Genomic DNA, 21,071 nt, shown 5'->3' with positions numbered 1-21,071 from the left:
GCTCAGAGGTTCAATCCCCAAGTACCATAAAAAAATAAAGTGTAAGGACTTTGAATCTGGTTAACTCTGCTCTTACTTTAACTGTGTGTGTGTGTGTGTGTGTGTGTGTGTGTGTGTGTGTGTGTGTGTGTGTGGTGCTAGGGATGCCAGAGGTATTATGTCTCTGCATTATACCCTTAGCCTTATTTTATCTTAGCTTTTTAATTTTGAAACCAAGTCTCATTGGGTTGCTGAGGCTGGTTGCAAACCTGCGATCAACCTGTCTCAGCCTTCCAAGTACTGGGATTACAAGTATGCGCCAGCATGCCTGGCTATTTTAACTGTTTTATTCTTTAAAACATAGTAGGTATTGATTAGAGAAGATTTGGAAATGATGGGAGAAGATAGACGCTTTTTTGTGTATGATACTGGGGATTGAACCCAGGGGCATTTTATCTCTGAGCTATTCCCCCAGCCTGGTTTTATTTTTTTCTTTGAAACAGCTTAAGCAATTTACTGCGATTCTGTTTCAAAATAAAATATTGAGTAAATCTGGGTGTGCAGTTCAGAGATAGAACTCCCTTGGGTTTAATGCCCAGCACCAAAAAACCTCAAAAAGGGCTAGCAGTGTAGTTCAGAGGTAAAGTGCTCCTGGGTTCAACCCCCAGTACCAAAAAAGTAATAAAAACAAAATATAATAAGAGTATTAAAAGGAAAACCTGCAATCCAGCATTTTGTTTTAACTCCTAGCCTTTGAGACGATGCTATGTTTATCAATGGTATTATGTTCATTTAAAAAATTTGGGAAGTGAAACTGGTACCTTGAAAGTCAGTGTTTGTGAAACTGAAATGCCACATTTCCTCTCTAGGTAAGGTCGATAATAACAAAACAAAGGATTTGTACCGCGATCTTGTCGCCATCTTTGACAAACTCCTCTTGCCGACGCATGCCTCCTGCCATGTCCAGTTTTTCATGTTTTACCTCTGTAGCTTCAAATTGGTAAGTAAAAATGTGGCTATATTTTCTTATTTTTGCCCACAATTATTCCCTTAAAAACTGCATGGAGCCAAGTGTGGTGGTGCACACCTCTATTCCCAGTACTTGGGAGGCTGAGACAGGAGGATTGCAGGTTCAAGGCCAGCCTCTGTAACTTAGGGAGGTCCTCAGCAATTTAGTGAGGCCATTTCAAAAATAAAATAGGGTTGGGGGAGTGCAGTTCAGAGGCAGAATGCCCCTAGGTTCAGCCAGCTGTGGTGGCGCATGCTTGTAATCCCAGTACTTGGGAGGTTGAAACAGGAGGATCACAGGTTTGAGGCCAGCCTCAGCAATCTAGTGACACTGTGTTTCAAAATAAAAATAAAATATTATGGGGGTGTATGTTGGAGGCAGAGTGCACCTGAGTTCAGTCCTCACTACCAAAAAAAAATGTCCTTAGGTTCAGTCCTCGGTCTCATTCACACACACACACACACACACGTACACGCACACGCACACGCACACACACACACTCAGTCCTGAGGGAGACTGTGAGGAGTTATTTTCTGTGAGCTCATTATTTTACTTGTGCCATTAAAAAAATTGCATTCCTATCCGGGAGCTCTGAAGATGTCATCCTGCCTTTGGTCACTAGGGGGTGCTCTTCCCTTCTGTTCAGTCTTTATTCAACTTGTTACGAGATAGTGGACTATTTTCTTTATTCTTTGTCAGGGTTGAGTCTTTCCTAGCTCCAGCCAATTTTTTCCCTTCTTTTTCAGTATTAGAGATTGAACCCTGGGGTGCTCTACCAGTGAGCTACATCTCCAGCCCTTATTCTTTCTTTTTTTTTTTTTTTTTGGCGGTATTGAGGATTGAACCCAGGGGCATTCTGCCTCCAGGCTACACCCCATCCCTACTTTTTATTCTTTATTTTGAAACAGGGCCTCACTGAGTTGCAAGGGCCTCACTAAGTAGCTGAGGCTGTCCGCGAACCACGATCCTCCTGTCTCAGCCTCCCGAATGCTGGGATTACAAGCGTGCACTGCCATGCCCGGCTTCCCCAGTGCTTTTTTAAAAAAAGTTTTTGTTTTGAAATATTCCTGCCAGGTTGCTGAGGCTGGTCTTAAACCTGTGATCCTCCTGTCCTAGCCTCCCAAGTATTGGGATTACAGGCATGTGCTACCACACCTGGCTTAATCTAGAATTTTAACCTCTAGGCTTTGGCTTTATTTTGAGGGGGGTACAGAAGGCAGCTCTTTTGTAGCTGCCTGGAACAGTCAGGAACGTATTTGGTCATGGTTAAGAAGTTCAAAGGCGTCTGCGCAAGCCTGGGTGTTCCTAGCTTTAGAGAGGCGCTGTCTGGGAGGAGTTGGCGCTTGGCCCCTTTGCTACAAAGTTCAGTCTGTTTTTCCATGATTAGCATGATTAATCAAACAGCAGCCCTACTTTCATTTCTATGTATGGTTAAGTTCAGTGTGTGCAGCAAGACAGGAAGGATACTTTGCACTCAAAACGAGTTTCCCCGTGATTCCAGGGAGTGTGCTGATTGGTACTTTCCCCTCTTGGCTGGGATTCAGGGTCACTTGGCTTTCACAGTGTGCGGATTCCAAAGCCCTGTCTTAGTCCTCCTGGCCCCCGCCTCCCGGTTGCTCTTTTCCTTTGTTGAGACAGTCTTTCTCTAGGTTCTGGTGTTCCTCCTGCTTCACCCTCTAGGCCCAGTGCTCAGCATCTGATTTTGATGCTCTGCTGATTTTGGGATACATGGGATTATTTAACATCTGGGATGTTAAAAGTAGTGTTAGGTTTTAAAAGCTATCAGTAAAGTAAGAATCTGAGGATTGTTCTGATAGCCAGAATCAATCACTCTCCCTCTCTCTCTCTCTTTTTTTTTTTTTTTTTTGGTGGTACTGGGGTTTGTACCCAGGGGCATTCTACCTCTGAGCTACACCTTCAGCTCTATTTTATTTTTTATTTGGAAATGGTGTAAGTTGTAAAGGGTCTCATTAAGTTGCTAAAGCTGGCCATGAACCCGCTCTCCTCCTGTCCCAATCTCTCGAGTAATGGGATGAACAAATCTGTGCCACCCTGGCTCTCTTTTTTCTTTTTTCTTTTGATATTGGGGTCATACACAAGAGCATTCTACCTCTGATCTGTACCCCCAGCCCCTTTTATTTTTTTGTTTGAAACAGGGTCTCACTGAGTGCTGGGGCCAGCCTCATTTCTGTGATTCTCTTGTCTCAGCCTCCCAGTTGCTGGGATTACAGCCACGTATCACCGTTCTCAGCTGCCAGAATATTTTAAGCATTAAAAAAGATCAGCCCAACACCTTCTCTTTTTATAGGGATTTGCAGAAGCATTTTTGGAACATCTCTGGAAAAAATTGCAGGATCCAAATAATCCTGCCATCATCAGGCAAGCTGCTGGAAATTATATTGGGAGCTTTTTGGCAAGAGCTAAATTTATTCCTCTTATGTAAGTAACCTAATTTCCCAAGTACTCTTTAATATCATGCTTTAAAAAGATTATAGCATTGTTTCAAGTTAAAGAAATATCTTTCTTATTTTTCTGTCTTTGAAGTGAACAAAATCTGTTCTCTCAGCTCTATGCAAGATGTTTATATTTCCAGGAAACAGTTTGAGAATGAAGCATCTCCTGTTGGAGATGTGAAGCCTCACTCATGCGAGACTTGTTGTCTGTGCTCTGTGTGGCCGCATTGGAACGTGAAGTCCATTCGTCTTCATGGACGGCATAGCATCGTAACTTCCTGTGTGTGTGGTGCTGAGGATTGAACCCAGGGCATTCTATCTCTGAGCCACACCCCCAGCCCTATTTTTTTTTTTTTTTTTTTTAATAAACAAGGTCTCACTGAGTTGTGGAGGTTGCAGAGGCTAGCCAGGAACCTGTGATCCTCCTGGCTCAGCCACTCACGTTCTGGGATAACAGTTATGTGCTACCACTCCCACCTTAGTGTGCTATTTTGACTTTTTTGGTAGATTTTTTAAATTTTTTATTTGCAAGAAGAACCCTTTAAAAGATAATAACAAGGCCGAGACAGGAGGATCCCAGGTTTGAGGCCAGCCTCAGAACCTAGCAAGACCCTGTTTCAAATAAACAAAAAGGTTAGCGTAGCTCAGAAGTAGAACTCCTCAGGGTTCAATCCCAAGTACAAAAAAAAAAAAAAAAAGGAAGATAATAGAAAAGGCTGGGAATGTAGCTTAATGATAGAATATGCGCTTACCATGTGTGGAGGCCTTAGGTTCAATCTCCAGCGCCAAAATTATTTTTAAAAAGCAATACGAGGACATATGTAGGAGGCTAGCTTCTTCAGGTGACGTGCGAGGTCATCTTGAGGCGAGGGTGCCTTCTCTAGCACCAAAGCAACCATGCGTACAGCATTGGTCAGAGGACTGGGTGGTTTTTAGGATTGAACCCAGGAGCATTCAACTTCTAAGCTACACCTTCAGCCCTAATTTATTATTTTGAAGCAGGATCTCGCTAGGTTGAGGAGAGTCTTGCTACTAGCTGAGGCTGTCCTCTAACCTGCGATCCTCCTGTCTCATCCTCCCCAGTACTAGAATTACAAGTGTGTGCCACCATGACAGCTTTTTTTTGTACTAGGAATTGAAACCAGGGTGGGGGATGCTCTACCTGTGAGCCACACACAAGTGTGTGCACCACTCCAAGTGGCCATGGTGGTCCATCAGATCCCATAGGGAGGCCAGGCGTGGTGGTGCACGCTTGTGATACCAGCACTTGGGAGGCGGAGACAGGAGGATTACAGTTTGCAGACAGCCTCAGCTACTTCGCCTCCTTTGCAGCTCAGTGAGACCCTGTTTCAAAATAAAGAATAAAAAAAGAAAATAGAGCTGGGGGGTGTGTCTTGGAGGTAGAATGCCCCTGGGTTCCATCCCCAGTACTGCAAAAAAAAAAAAAAAAATAGAATAAAATAAAATAAATAAAAATAAATAAAAATAAAAATCCCATGGGGAATACTGAATCCTCTGGTTGTCTTTCTCTTATGAGATGTTGATAATTATGCGCAGTTCTTTGGCCACATCACGAAATGGGCTGGGAGCCCATCTTGAGAATCCTTTCTGAGTTAAGTAGGAGAAACCATCCTCCGTCCCTTTGGACATTGTTAGGGAACTTCCTGTTTTTTCTAGAAGGTAGGTGTTCTTCCATCTTGTAACTGGCAGGTTACCTTTCGACCACCTGTTCTTTGAGTCCCTGCCCATGGCTCACCCTGCCCTCATGCCCAGCTGGAGCTCAGGGCCTCGGACATGCCAGGCAAGCTCTGCCACGCCCGTGTTTGCGAAACCTGTGAACTTCTCATTGTGTGTAATGAATGGCAGTTGTGTGTTTTATTAGTCTAGTTTTGTCCTGAAGTAGATAACACTGACTTGAACTCTCCTTCTCTCCAGTACTGTGAAGTCGTGCCTGGATCTTTTGGTTAACTGGCTGCACATATACCTTAATAACCAGGACTCAGGAACGAAGGCTTTCTGTGATGTCGCGCTCCACGGACCATTCTACGCAGCCTGCCAGGCTGTGTTCTACACTGTTGTGTTTAAACACAAGCAGCTTCTAAGTGGAAACCTGAGGGAAGGTCAGTGTGCAGGACCGACGGTCTCGCACTCGATTTCCTTAGTGCGCTCTTCAGTCTTTGATGCAGCTCTTTACTTTTTTAAGACTTTGATGAAAACTATGGGTTCTGGAGCTGCACATGCGCGCACACTTTGACAAGGAATTCCAAGCAGCTCAGAGGACTCTAGAAGCCTTTGAAGCCTCCCTTGTCACTGTCCGTGGTTTTGAGGGTGAGACCCCTGCTCCTGAGAGTAAGTGCGAGGCCAGCCTCAGAGCCGAGGCAGGGCGCCAGGCGCAGAGGACTTCAGAGCGCCTGCCCGCCCTGCTCCAGCCCACATGGGAGGCCAAAGCCGGGGAGGCCTGCGCCCGAGACCTGTGCTCGCTGGCAGGAGGGAGGCAGCTCTGAGGTCATCGGTGATTACGCTCCTGTCTGAAGACCTAGGCGTCACCTCGCCCATCTTCAGATGTGCTCATTCCAAAGCATTATTTATAACTACCGCATGAAACCTAATTTAATGTATTTTTTGTTGAAGGGAGTTGCCAAGGACAATATCATTACAGAAGATTACATTATTTCTCTCTGAAAGTTCCAGATAGTTGTATAGCTGTTCCCACTGTCCAGGGCTTCTCTGCCTTGGCACTGTTGACATCTGGGGCTGGACAGTCACTGCGAGGTGTTGTCTCGTGCATTTCAGCAGCCTCCTCCTACCTCCTGCACCTCCCTCCACCTACGAGATGCCGGGGCACCTGCCCCACATTCTCCTAGTTCTTTTTGAGGGGGGTTCTGGGGATGGAATGCTGGGACATTCTGAGCTACACTTTCAGCATTTTTCTGCTTTGAAACAGGGCCTCGCTAGGTTGTTGAGAGTCTTGGTATATTGCTGGGGCTGGCTTTGAACCTGTGATCCTCCTGTCTCAGCCTCCCAGGTACTGGGGTTACCACCTGTACGCCACCACACATGGCTCAGACTGTCATATAACCTTGGTCTTTAAGCAAACGCAGATAGCCGAGTGACATTCTTGTGGGTTGTGTGTTGTGCAACTGTCTACATGGGCCTTTAAAGCTTTTCTACAGATAACTTTAAAAATTGTTTTATTTTTGAGTACTGGGGGTTGAACCCAGGGTTTTGCTCATAATAAGCATATACTCTCACCACTGAGCTATACTCCCAGCCCTAAACTGTTTTTATAATGTATGCTAATTTAGCTGGGTGTGGTGGCACACCTATAATCCCAACAATTAGCTAGGTTGAGGCAGAAGGATTGTAAATTCCGGACTAGCCTGGGCAACTTAGACTCTTGTCTTATAATAAAATATTAAAAGGGTGTAGGATATAGCTTAATGGTAGAGCACCCCTGGGTTCAGTTCCCAGTCCCATGGGAGGTGGGGGAGTAAGAGAATATGTATGAAAATTTATGCTGTGTGTGTGTGTGTGTGTGTGTGTGTGTGTGTGTGTGTGTGTGATGCGATGCTGGGGATGGTTAGGAACCTTATACTTCTGGGCTATTCCTGATCCTTATTTTATTTTTTATTAAGAAACAGGGCTAAGTTGCTAAGAGCCTCACCCAGTGGCTGAGGCTACCTTTGATCCTGTGATCCTCCTGTCCCAGCCTCTCAAGCACTGGGATTACATGCATGCATCACCATGCCTGGTTAGAATTTGTGCTTTTAAAGATATCTTAGCTGGGTGTAGTGGCGCACACCTGTGATCCCAGTACTAGGGAGGATGAGATAGGAGGATTGAAGGTATGAGGCCAATGTGAGGTAACTTAGTAAGACTTTAACAAAAAAGAATTAAAAAAAAGAAAAGCCAGGCATAGTACACGCCTGTAATCCTTGTATTTGGGAGGCTGAGACAGGAAGATCAGAGGTTTGAGGTCAGCCTCAGCAACTTGGTAAGGGCTTCAGCAATTTAATGAGACCCTCTTTCAAAGTGAAAAGTAAAATATGGCTGGCAGTGTAGATGATATACTCTCCTTGGGTTCAATTACCATTACCACCAAAAAAAGATATCTTACATGTTTTAATTATATTTCTACCTTTTTTTTTTTTTTTTTTTTTGTACTGGGGATGGAACCCTTCTACCTCCGGGCTACACTCCCAGATCTATTTTTATATTTTTTTTATTTGGAAACAGGGTCTCTTCAGCCAGCAAGCCTGGCTTCGAACCTGTGCATTCCTCCTGTCTCCACCTCCCAAGCGCGGGGATTACAAGCGTGTGGCACCACGCCCGGCCTATATTTCTACCTTTTAAAAAATCCTTTTTTTTTTCTTAAATCACAGGTTTGAGGTATCTTCAGAGTCTAAATTTTGAACGTATCGTGATGAGTCAGCTAAACCCTCTGAAGATTTGCCTGCCCTCAGTGGTTAACTTCTTTGCTGCTATCACAAAGTAAGTTGTTTGTACTTTCTTTTGTGGAAGCTCTTTTTTTGTGAGTGTGTGGTATTGGGGATTGACCCAGAGGCATTCTACCTCTGAGTTATACCCCAGCCTGATTTTATTTCTTATTTGGAATCAGGGTCTCCTGAGACAGGAGGATCGCAAGCTTGTGGACAGCCTCAGCAATTTAGTGAGACCTGTAACCACCAAGTGAGGCCCTGTTTCAAAACAAAATGGAAAAGGGCTTTAGGTATAGCTCGGAGGTAGAATGTCCTTGGGTTCAGTCTCGAGTATTTGTCTCTGTGTGTGTGTGTGTGTGTGTGTGTCTGTCTGTCTGTCTGTCTGTCTCTCTCTCTCTCTCTCTCTCTCTCTCTCACACACACACACACACACACACACACACACACACACACACAGTATGAGACTGCTTTAGAAAAGGACTGTACAGTGTCAGTCCTCGTAGCCGAAGCTAATACATGCCCGTTACTGTGCTGGGCTTAGTTCTGAGCATGCCAGACAGACTCAGTCCTGATGCCACCCTGTGGCAGTATTATCACCCTGTATAAGTGTGGAGATGGAGGCGCAGAGGATTAGGTCTCCTCTGAAGTCATAGCTGACCGCAGAGCTGAGCTGTAAATGCAGGCAGTGGGGCTGGGGACCGCTCCATCTAGAGCGCTTGCAGAGCACGTGCCAGGCCCTGGGGCCATCCTCCGTGCCAGCGCGACGCATCATGACAGGACATGGCATAAATGCCATGTCTGGCTCCTTGTAACCGTCACAAGTGGCTGCCTCGACGTAAAATGATTTAGACTTTGGGCATCTCAGTAGGCTGTTCTCCAGGATGGCAGCTGAAGTTGTTCAGCAGTTACGACCCTTCTGTTGACATCCCTCAGTCCTCTGTACCCACTTTCTACTCTCATTTACACTCTTAATTCTCCTCTGCTAGTATACTATTTCCTCTGAAATCTCAAAGTGATAGTGGGGCGGGAGTGTGCTTCGGTGGCAGAGCTTGTTTGGCAAGTGCCCTGCCCTGGGTTCCATCTATGGTAGCACTGAAAGAAAAAACAATGAAAAAGGAAAGAAGAAAAAACAGTAATTGGCTTAGAAAAGGACCCCCCCACACCAGTCAGTAGTAGTGTGAAGTGGGTGCAGGGTTTCTGCCCGTTGCTGAGGGCAGGAAGCCAAGTGGAGGCGGCGCCCCTATCGAGTGCAGGGGCTGCACCTGATCGTGTGCATTTGGGGTTGACGTCTGCAGCTGAAGAGGACGGGTGTGTGGCTGAGCATGGGGTGAAATAAAGGTCTGTGTCTAGGGTTTTGTGCTGGGCTTGGGCCGGGGGTGTTCTCCTGTTGATGGCCCTGGCGGGTGCTGCTTACTCCACAGTCCCGCCGTGGAGGGCCCCTCATAATTGTCCATGGTTCCTGCCATGGGAGGTCACTGCTCTAGGGCAGCTCCTCGACACTAGTCTTTCTCCACGAGGACACACAGCCTGGTAAAATAATTTTTTAGAGAATTTAATAATTAGAGGGTCAGGGAGGAGACAGATGACAGTTCTCCTGCCCATCTGTAGCCAGCACCTTACTTTTATAGAAACTTTAGACAAGACATCATAAAAGCTAGCCAGACACTGAAGCTAACAGTCGTCACGGGTTACAGTAACGATCAGTGCTGCAGGCATGTGGCAAGCTTGGAGGAAGGAGGGATTGGCCATTACTGGGTAGAGACGACATCAAAGACTGCACCTCAGATTACACCAGGCCCCTTGGAATTTGTCCACTTGTGGACAAACTGCTCAGCCAAATACCCTGTATTCAGGCTAAGCTGGTCCAGGATGATAATCTCAGTGTACAATCTAAGATGGCCCTTGACCTTTGGCCCCTGAGCTACACCCCCAGCCCTAGTTTTTATTTTGAAACAGGGTCTAAGTTGCTGAGGGCCTTACTGAGTCGCTGGTGCTGACCTCGAATCTGCTCCAGCCTCGCAGGCCCTGGGATTCCAGGCTCATGCACGTGTGCTCCGGGGTCTAGCTTTGTACCGCCTGTCACCCCCCAGTGCAGATCTGGATCTCAGGCCGTGCAGAACTTGCTGACTACACTCGCAGGAGGGAACCAGAAGTCCTAGGCTCCTGGAACAGAGAGGAGTGTGCGGCTTAAAGTCGCAGCAGTGACCTGAGGGCCTGGGAGCAAAGACCTGAATGCACAGGGTGGGGCGGGTGGGAGCAGAGAGGGCAGAATGAGCAGCTCCTCCCTGCAGAGGCCCTGCAGCGACGGCGAGCCAGAGAGGGCCAGGGAGATGGACGGGCTGATGAGAGTTCACGCCTCACCATCCTCCTCCTGTGCCTGTGCCTCTGCCAGGCTTTCCTTTATTCCTTTATTTATTTAGTTTTGGCGGTGCTGGAGATTGAACCTGGGAGCATTCTACCTCTGAGCTACACCAGCAGCCTGATTTTATTTTTATTTTGAAACAGGGTCTTGCTAGGTTGATGAGAGTCTCACTGCTTGAACTTGCAATCCTCCTCTCTCAGCCTCCCGAGAACTAGGATTACAAGTGTGCACCATCACACCTAGCTTCTCCAACGGTTTTTGAGATCATGACTCGGTCAACTCCATGTCTATCTCTCTTTCAGTAAAGACGTAATTTTTCTTTCTTTTTTTGTGGTACTGGGGATGGAATCCAGGGGCATGCTACCTCTGAGCTGCAGTCCCACCCTATTTTTTATTCTTTTATTTTTGAAACAGGTTCTCACTGTTTCAAAGTGCGGAGGGCCTTGCTAAGTAGTTGAGGCTGTCTGCAAACCGATCCTCCTGACTCAGCCTCCTAAAGCACACAAGCATGTGCCACCACACCCAGCTCCACAGCCCTATGTTTTTTGTTTCTTATTTTGAAACAGGATCTCACTGAGTTGTAGAGGGCCTCACTAAGTAGCTGAGGATGTCCATGAATTGCAGTCCTCCTGTCTCAGCCTCCCAAATGCTGGGATTACAAGCGCGTGCCACCACACCTGCTTTCCTGATTTTTCAAGTATCCAAGTCTGTTCATCACCAGTTGATATTTCCTGTCAATAACTCCTGGAATCCCCTTTTCACCAACCCCCTTTTATTATTGTTGTGTGTGTGTGGTTAACTTTTCATTAATCTAATTATGCCAAATTTTATATTCTAAGTGATGGTTTTCTTCTTACCACACTGGTAAATAGTACAAAGAACTATACCCTAAAAGTGTTGCGTCCTTATTTGTGTTTTTTTTCTTGCACTCACTAATGGTCTTAATACCTTGTGGTTATTAGAACTGTCACTGCCGGGTGTGGTGGCGCACGCTTGTAATCCCAGCATTTAGTAGGCTGAGACAGGAGGATCGCGGTTCAGGGACAGCCTCAGCTACTTAGTGAGGCCCTTTGTAACTCAGTGATACCCTGTTTCAAAATAAAGAATAAAAAAAAATAGGGCTAGGGGTGTAGCTTGGAGGTAGAATGCCCCTGGGTTCCATCCCCAGTACTGCAAAAAAAAAAAAAAAAGAGCTGTCACATGTGAGCTGGGTGTGGTGATGCAAAATTGTAATCCCAGTACTTGGGGTTGTAATCCCAGTACTTGGGAGGCTGAGACAAGAGGATTGCAGGTTTTCGGCCAGCCTCAGCTACTTATGAGGCCTACCACAATTTAGTAAGACCTTGTCTCAAAATAGAGAATAAAAAATAGGACTGGGGGTGTAGCATGATAGTAGAATGCCCCTGGGTTTGATCCCCATTTCTGCAAAGAAAAAAAAAAAGAATTGTCCCATGTGTCACGTCTGTGCAAGAGTGATCCCAGCATGTTCATACCTTGGCTGTTGGTTTTGTTGTTGACAGTAAATACCAGCTTGTTTTCTGCTACACCATCATTGAGAGGAATAATCGCCAGATGCTGCCAGTTATTAGAAGCACAGCGGGAGGGGACTCAGTGCAGACCTGCACGAACCCCCTGGATACCTTCTTCCCGTTCGATCCCTGCGTGCTGAAGCGGTAGGTCCTCTCGAGTAGACCCTGGGTGGAGGTAATGTCGGGCAGAGAGACTTGCTCTCCTTGAGGTTGGGTGAGGGTTGCCTGTCGTAGGCGGTCCTTCCTCGATGCTAGCCTCGCACACACTCCACAGACCCCACGTAGAGGACACCTGCAGGGCTTGGGCGTGTCTGCAGGCACCTGGGTCTGTAGGTTTTTACCTCGGTAGGCGCCTAGAGGGACACCAGGGACTTTGTGTTGTACTTTTGATTTCTTTACACTGGTTGGTTAGGCATAGAAGGGGCTGGGGCCAAGGGCATCAGGCTGGGGAGGTGCTGCTTTTTCTGGGCTTATCCTTTCCTGCTGACTGGTCTTTCTCCAGAAACCACATCTCATGCAGGATAAATAGCCACGTGCTTTATCTAGATGGGTTACTCTGGAAACCACCAAGCCAGAGTAACTCTGCATTTGTATAAGGAAGCAGGAGCTATTGTTTCTTACACATTTCCTAGCTAGTGGTACAACCATCTGGGATTGTCTGGTCCCCTAAACCCAAGTCTTGGTTGACTGACACCAGATTGTTGGTTTTCCTAGACTTACTTTTTAGCAGGTTACTGTAGGAATATAAAAAAAGGAGTTCCAGAATATTACCGTTTAGTTTTCACTTGAATATGCTACATGTTGTTATCACTGTAGAGTTTAAACTTCATAGCCGGGCGCGGTGGCGCACGCTGGTCATCCCAGCACTCGAGAGGCTGAGACACGAGGATGGTGGTTCGCAGATCGCCTCAGCTACTTAGTGAGGCCCTCTGCAACTCAGTGAGACCCTGTTTCAAAATAAAGAATAAACAATATGGCTGGGGGTGTAGCTCGGAAATAGAATGCCCCTGGGTTCCATTCTTAGTACTGCAAAATAGAAGAAAAAACTTCACTTAGCTGGGTGTGGTGGCGCACACATGTAATCCCAGTACATGGGAGGCTGAGACAGGAGGATCACAGGTTCAAGGACAGCCTCAGCAACCTAGTGAGACCATTTCAAAATAAATAAAAAGGGATAGGGGTATAGCTCAGAGATAAAATGCTTGTTCAATTACCAGTACAGGAAAAAAAAAAAGAATTTCCCTTAGAATATGAGAAAGTGTACGATTCTATCCTCTGAGCCTATGAACTTTTTCATATTTGAGCCATAGTCTCTACCTCTTGGTTTTGGGAAATGGATCTCATGAGAAAAGAATGTGTTTTCCACTTTTGCTAAAGCATTTAACTTGACTGAAATGTGCTCTTTGTTGGCAGGTCCAAGAAACTCATCGATCCTATTTATCAGATATGGGAAGACCTGAGTGCTGAGGAGCTTCAGGAGCTTAAGAAGCCCGTCAGAAAGGTAAAGCTAGGAACGGGTGCGCTTTCTGGGGATCTCGCTTGCCGTTGTAGGTCACCACCAAGTAACAAATAGCACTGCTGCACTTCATAAAGTGCGTTTTATTTTTCTGCCTTTATTAAAGCCCAGGCCTGGGTTATGTCCTTAAATTGTTAAGACTTGTAGCTGAGCATGGTAGCCCATGCCTGTAGTAATCCTACTACTTGGAAGGCTGAGACAGGAGGATCTTCTCCCCCCGCCCCCCGCCCCCCGCCCCAGTATTGGGGATGAAGCCCAGGGGTGTTCTACCTCTACTACAAACCCAGCCTTTTTTTTTTTTGGCGTGGGTCTGGAGGTGGAACCCAGGGGCATTTGACCTCTGAACTACACCCCTCCTGCCCTATTCTTTTTATTCTTTATTTTGAAACCGGGTCTCACTGAGTTGCAGAGGGCATCACTAAGTAGCTGAGGCTGTCTGCAAACCACGATCCTCGGACTTAGCCTCCCGAATGCTGGGATTACAAGCCTGCGCCGCCATGCCCAGCTTTTCGAGTCCTATTTTTTATTCTTTATTTTGAAACATGGTCTCAATGAGTTGCAAAGGGCTCCACTAAGTAGCTGAGGCTGTCTGCAAACCACAGTCCTCTAGTCTTAGCCTTCCAAATGCTGGGTGCAAGCGTGGCTTTTAGGGTTGAGGCCAGAACCAGTAAGTTCCTCCTACTCCCCACTTCCATGCCCCTTTGCTTCCCTCACTCTCTTTTTCTTTTGGACAGAACCCAGGAGTCTCCCTTGAGTTGTGCCCTTGACCCTTTTTTTTTTTTTTTTTTTTTTTTTTGGTGGTACTGGGGTTCCTGGAAGCCCTTCTATCTCCGGGCTACACTCCCAGACCTATTTTATATTTTTATATTTATATATTCTCTTATGCCAGCGCAGCTGGCTTCCAACCTGCACGATCCTCCTGTCTCTGCCTCCCAAGCGCGGGGATTCCAAGCGTGCGCCACCACGCCTGGCATTTTTATTACAGATTATAGGCTTGTGCCACTGCCTGCATGCCTGAGACCTTGTTGCAATAAATAAATAGAGTTGGAGCTGGGCATGGTGACACATGCATGTAATCCTAGCATTTGGGAGGCTGAGACAAGAGGATCACAGTTCAAGGAAAGCCTCAGCTACTTAGGCCCTGTGCAACTCAGTAAGACACTGTTTGAAAACTAAGAATAAAAAATAGGGCTGGGGGTGTAGCAAAAAAAAAAAAAAAGAGTTGGGGATATAGTGCCCCAGGATTAAATCCTTTATGCCAAAAAAGGAGAAAAAGAGTTGCGTGCGTGCGCGCGTGTGTGTGTGTGTGTGTGTGTGGTACTGGGGATGAAACCCAGGGGCATTCTACCTCCGCGCTACTCCCCCAGCCCTCTTTTATTCTTTATTTGGAAACAGGGTCTCACTGAGTTGCAGAGGTCCTCACTAAGCAGCCGAGGCTGTCCACGAACCGTGATCTTCCTGTGTCAGCCTCTCAGATGCTGGGATTATAAGCGTGCGCCACCGCCTGGCTGAGTTGCATTTTTGATAACCAGATACTTCATATACTTTGTGAAGGGACAGCCAATTGGAAGTTAGCTGACTTAACTCTTTACCACTTACTTAATCATTACCACCAAGTAAAATCTCAAGTTACCTTATTTTGAAACGATCCCAGTAGCTTACATTAATTTTGTAGAGCTTCACGAATGTGGGTTAAAGACGCAGATCTGTAGCATCTTCAGTGCCATTAGTTGAAGCTGGGACAGTTAATGCCAAACAAGGAAAGTAGTATCTAGTATCCAGTACCTAATCAACAACGCCACTGTCTTCTACATCAAAAGTCCACTTTAATGTTTCCTTTTTATTTTTTGCCGTATCGTGTAGAGCCCAGGGTCTTAGGTATACTAGGCAAGTACTCTACCACTGAGCTACGTCCCTAGCCTCTATTTTTTTTTTTTTTTTTTTTTTTGCGGTACCGGGGATAAAACCTAGGGACATTCTACCTCTGAGTGACACCCCCAGCCCTATATTTTTATTCTGTTTTTCGGAACAGGGTCTCACTCAGTCGTGAGGGGCCTCGCTTAGTAGCTGAGGCTGTCTGCAAACCGCAATCCTCCAGTCTCAGCCTCCCGAATGCTGGGATTACAAGCGTGCGCCACCACGCCTGGCTTTTTTTTTTTTTTTTTTTAATAAGTAACCATTGGGAAGCACATTTCAGCTTTTTGTTTTGCGTTTTGCATATGGTGGCGTCACACTGTGTTAGAGGCAGAGGCTCTGTAATGTGGAGCAGGAATGCTGTGTTACGCTCACTTGCCCTCATGGAGTTTAACGTCTGTTTAAAAATCAAATTTTAGACAAACAATTACAGCGTGATGTAATTGTGTGGGGTATTCCTAATAAAGAAGTGCATATTGGGAAACTTTTGAAATTAAGATATTTTCCTTACTGAAATCGCACATTTCTGAGAAAGTAATCCCCTTCCCCCTTTTTTGTGGTACTGAGGATTGAACCACCCAGGGGTAATCTACCTCTGAGATCTACCCCAGCCATATTTATTTTATTTTTTGCTTTGAAACAGGGTCTCACTAAGTTGCTGAGGGTTTCACTAAGTAGCTGAGGCTGGCTGCAAACCTGTGACCCTCCTGCCTCAGCCTCCCAAGTACTGGGATTTTAGGCAGTTGCCACCACGCCCGGTTTTTTTCCTCTCATTTTGAAGACAAGATTTTGCTGTGTTGCTGGTCTTGAACTCTCAGCTCTAGCAATCCTCCTGCCTCAGGTACCCAAGTAGCTGGGATTAAAGGTGCATGTTTGCAAGCATTTCACACCAGCAGTTGTGATCTTACTGATAATCTGTTTTTTGTTTTGTTTTGTTTTGTTTTAGGAAATGGTTGAAGATGAAGATGACGACTTTTTGAAAGGTGAAGTGCCCCAGAATGACACTGTGATCGGGATTACACCGAGCTCCTTTGATACACATTTCCGGAGTCCTTCCAGTAGTGTGGGCTCCCCCCCTGCATTATACATGCCAGACCAGTCCCCGCTCATGTCGAGGATTTGTGATTGAGATGTGCTGCTCGTCCCATCATGTCCTTCGGCACTGGCTCATCTGGATTGGGCGTCGCGTTAGACTGGAGTACGTGCAGGTGGCATTGTACTTGACTTCATCTGGAGTCTGAACAGATGTGGCTTGGTTTTGGCTCCCTTTATAGACGAAAGGAAAGAGTATCATGTGCAATATTTTACAGTGGGGCTAATCCTAAGTGGTGAAGACTGCTTGTTTGTTTCATGTGTGTCATTTTTGTGTTGCAGCTTTTTGACGTAATTGTTGGTAATTTCTAATACTGGCAACGGCCTCTTTTAACAGATGACCTTTTTAATGTGGTTTTTTTTCAGAGCCAGTCACAGAGTTGGTCTGATTTCAGTGAAAAATGCTCTAGGATGAATGCTGTCGAATAACTAACTAGAATGTGTTTGTTTGGGCTGCGTTAAGTACTTTCTGCTGTAATTGCATGCGTGTGTCAGGACTTGAGGAGGGTGCAGAGAAGGTAGAAGGAAGCGGGGAGACGCCTGAGCTGGGCTGAGATGCTGAGAGGGCGCTGTCGCCGAGGTCTCAGAGTCACAGAACCCACGAGGGAAGAGGGACCATTTAGAAAAACAGAATCCGACACTGTGCTTGTGCTGTATAGAAATGGATTTAAAAGAAAATTTGAGGTGTAGGTAAGTGTAAGGCACGTCGACTGAGTGTGGGCATAAACTTCTCTAAGACACACCACAGTACCCCTTTGACTCCCAAGTCCTCTTAGAACTGGAAGTATCCTTCACAGCAGTTACCTGAGTTAGTTTTGGCCAGCATCAAGTGGTTATTTGATGGAGCGGTAGGCTGGTTACACCTGCAGTCTCCGTCTAATGGATGTGCGTATCATAGATTCGGCTCCAGAAAGCCACTTTTTTGTATTTTTATAACAACACTGAAGGGGAGCCTAAGGCAGCCTTGCTTTGTGACAGATGTGTGAGCGCACCATCCGTTGTTTTGACCCTCAGGTGTATTCCCACTGTTCCTTGTGTGTGCTTCGTTGTGTCACTGTGAAAACGGTCATCTTTAAGCTTATTTATTTTTCTGCCACTTGTATTTATTTAAGGACAAACAATGTTTTCTGGATCACAAGTATTTTGTATGAAGCGCTCCTCTTTCCTAGGGCTTTGTACGCTCTCGTATGCTCACACTGATGGCAGTGTAGAGTTTGCATTTTGGTCTGTAAATACCTTCTTGGGAAAAAACTTTTTATTACTTTAAAAGTTTTGGGTATTGGTGATTTTCTTCAAATGACTTGGTGAAAAGTCATTTGAAGACCTTAAGGTTCTCTTTTTAATTGCTGAATAAATCGTAGGTTTTTGTATACTGGATAAAATAAGTCAATGAAATGATATTCACAGAAGTGAACAAGCAGTGGGGTCTTGGTGGTGTGGGAAGGAAGTGGTTATGGTGTAGAATATATTTACACATTAGTCTGTTTAATACCAAAGGAGTTTGAGAAACAAATGCATTGTGGAAATAAAACAGTCCCATCATTAATCCGGAACTTTTCATTCTTCTCTGTCAGTAAGGGGCTACCTTAATAAAGACTTCTCACATACATGTTCTTTGGATCTCTGTGTGTGCTTGTTTTACTGATGTGTGGAAAGTCCCTGAGACCTCTGCTAGAAGCAGGAGTGTTCAAATAGATGGCACGCCTGGTGAGGATGGCTTCTGTGTGCATTGCACACCCACCCAAGGAGTGACAGGCTTGAACTCCAAAGAAATACTTCCAAGACATGTGGCCAGGTGTGGTAGAACACACTGGTAACCCCAGTACTTTGGAGACTGAGACAGGAGGATTACAAGTTTGAGGCCGACCACAGCAACTGAGGCCATTTCAAATTTAAAAAAAAAAAAAAAAAAATATATATATATATATATATATATATATATATATATATATATATATATATATATACGCACACACACATATATACACACGCACACAGACAGACCCGGGCATGGTTTCACACGCTTATAATTCCAGCATTTAGGAAGCTGAGACAGGAAGATCGTGATTTATGGACAGCCTCAGCTACTTAGGCCCTTTGTAATCCTCTGGACCCTGTTTCAAAATAAAGAATAAAAAATAGGGCTGAGGGTATAGCTCAGAGGTAGAATGCCCTTGGGTTCCATCCCCAGTACCAGAAAACAACCATACATACAACCATACATACATAAAGGTAGAATTCCCTTACTAGTCCCCCCACCCCCAAGAACAGCTGCACGTGGCTAGCTAGTGTGGATGGACTAGTGACGATAGGAAGTGTCACTGGTGTTGACCTGCTTTTCTAACTAGCTCTTAGCCCTTAAGTAAGTCACCTAACCTGTCGCTTCACTCTTGAGCTGTAAAACAGGAGTAACTGAAGCCAAGTGTGTGCTCTTACAGTCCTTGCGTTCTGGGGGCTGAGGGCTGATCCCTTGACTCAGGAGTTCCAAGACCACTTTAGAGTTGAGGATTTTATGTATATAAGCCAATCAATCATAGCTGTTTGGGCTACCTTGTGAGAGGCTAGTTAAGCAGGAGGTCCTTTCAGGGTAAAGTCGTTTCAAGGCAGTGCTAACTCCCATTTCTTCTACTTTACTTCTGTGGCGCCAGTTCAGGAATGTGAACTGGAAATGAAGGGCCAGGGTCCCCCAGCTTATCATGCTGGTTCTTGACTGGTTGGGCCCTGGATTCCCCCTGAGAGCTCTGAAAAACCAAGGATCCCAGGCCCACCATAACACAATTTGATCAGAGCCCAGTCAGATCCATCTGCAGGGGAGGTACCTAGACATTGATCCTGGTGATTGTGAGGTGCAGATGATTTATATTTCAGTCTGACCATATGGATCTCTGTGTGTGTGTGTGTGGTACTGGGGGTGGAACCCAGGGGCTTTTCTACCTCCCGGCAATATTTCCAGACCTATTTTATATTTTATTTTGAAACAGGGTCTCACAAAGTTGCTGAGAGCCTCGCTAAGTGGCTGAGGCTGGCTTCGAACCTGTGTGATCCTCCTCTCTCAGCCTCCCAAGCACAGGGATTACTAGCGTGTGCCACCACGCCAGGCTGACCATATGGATTTTATAGTTGCATTGATAACAGTTTCGATTCTTTGACAAGTTTCTATGTAATTTTTTTTTTTTTTTGCCAAGCTACACCCCCAGCCCTGCCTTTTCAAACAGCATCTTGCTTAGTTACTGTACACTGGCCTTGAACCTGCCCAAGTGGTTGTCTTTATTAAGTCCAGTAACAGATAATTACTATTACCATCCCTATTCTACAGATGAGAAAACCAGTTCAGGGGAAGTCTCTTGCTCAGAATTACACAGTTGATAATTGGTCACCTTGGATTCAAACTCTGATCTTGGCCCAGAGCTTCCTACTTAGGACTTAATTTTACTTGAATTACAATAAGCTTTTTGCAGCCCTGTGACGTGGGAGTACATTAAGGTGATAGACACTGGCTCTGGAATTGCACCAAGTTGGGTTTGCATGACGGCACATTAAATGTTATTTGTCATAACGCAGGTATTGGAACTACGTTTGTGAGGAGCAAATGAGAAGTGTATTAGTATAGAGGAGTGCTTTTCCCATGGAGTTGTTTAGGGTGAGAAACTGGGAGCGGGGACACCCAGGAGCTCTCTCCTACAGAGACTCCTCTGATTACTAGGGTTCTCGTTGAGTGTAGCATGTAAATTGAGGGGGAGATTTATGAAAAAGATATAGAATACAGTTGATGAATCTTCTTTCATTCACTGGGGATTGAACCCACGGGCATTCTACCCCCAGCCCTATTTTTTATTCTTTATTTTGAAACCGGGTCTCACTGAGTTGCAGAGGGCCTCACCAGTCGCTGAAGCTGGCCGCAAACCTGCGATCCTCCGGTTTTTAGCCTCTCAAGTACTGGGATTACAAGCGTGCACCACCACGCCTGGCCAGTTGATGAAATTCTGATAAAAGTTTCTGCTCCGTGCAAGGCATTTCATCTCACTAGTCTATCTTTCCTAAAGTTGTCTTCTGTTCACGTAGAGTAGGATCTGCTTAAGTAATACTCCCTGGTTTTGGAAGAGCCCCGCAGTGAGCCGCCTCCCTCCGTGGGCACCTCTCCTCGGAGCGGGACGATCCACTCCTCTTCGGCTTCCTATATACATGCCTACCTGGTTTCGAATACAACGCGTTCCTGATGGCATCTAAAAGTGAGGGGCTGTGGAGCGTGGTGGCGCACGCCTGCAATCCCAGTATTTGGGAGGCGGGGACAGGAGGAGAGCAAGTTCAAGCCCGTTTCAAAATCAAAAGCTCAGAGGTAGAATCTGCCTGGGTTCAATCCCCAGCACCATAAATAATAAAAAGGGCTGGGGAGTATATATTGGACACACACACACACACGCACTCACGGGATCTACGCCCCAGCTTAAGGTTTGCGAGAATTGCCCATTGAAGACAATCCTCCGGCTTGCTCAAGGTCACGCACCTGAGCAGCCGCGAGCAGAAGCGAAGCTGCGGGTCGAGGGCCGGAGGTCTCTCTGTCCGAAGAACAGCGTCCGCCCTCAGCTCTGCCAGGCTCCGTTCGCACGCGTCCGGGACTCCACTTCCCGGCAGCCTTTGCGGAGGGCGGGCGCGAGCCACTTCCGGCGCGGCGGGCGCGTCGCACTACACTTCCCGTGAGGCCCCGCGCGCGGCCGCCGGCCCCTCCCCTCAGCCTCCCGGCGCGGCGCCGCGGCCGGCGGGACTCCACTTCCCGGCGG

General features: G+C 46.2%; 1 protein-coding gene across 1 annotated transcript in view; it reads left to right on the top strand.

The window, feature by feature from the left end:
• RRN3 (RRN3 homolog, RNA polymerase I transcription factor) overlaps positions 1 to 16,330 on the top strand; it is a gene marked incomplete at both ends in the record, with an annotated part of 35,163 nt that extends 18,833 nt beyond the window's left edge. The window contains 7 exons of the mRNA XM_080702814.1: positions 849 to 979; positions 3,297 to 3,427; positions 5,377 to 5,561; positions 7,824 to 7,932; positions 11,763 to 11,915; positions 13,185 to 13,272; positions 16,148 to 16,330. Coding sequence (XP_080558940.1) covers positions 849 to 979; positions 3,297 to 3,427; positions 5,377 to 5,561; positions 7,824 to 7,932; positions 11,763 to 11,915; positions 13,185 to 13,272; positions 16,148 to 16,330 — 980 coding nt within the window. The remainder of the gene's footprint in view (positions 1 to 848; positions 980 to 3,296; positions 3,428 to 5,376; positions 5,562 to 7,823; positions 7,933 to 11,762; positions 11,916 to 13,184; positions 13,273 to 16,147) is intronic.
• Positions 16,331 to 21,071: the final 4,741 nt, after the last annotated feature.

Source organism: Muscardinus avellanarius (genome assembly GCF_963383645.1).
Source record: "Muscardinus avellanarius genome assembly, chromosome: 10".
NCBI lineage: Eukaryota > Metazoa > Chordata > Mammalia > Rodentia > Gliridae > Muscardinus > Muscardinus avellanarius.
Note: the sequence above shows the minus strand (reverse complement) of the source record. Positions and strands in the feature narration are given on the sequence as shown.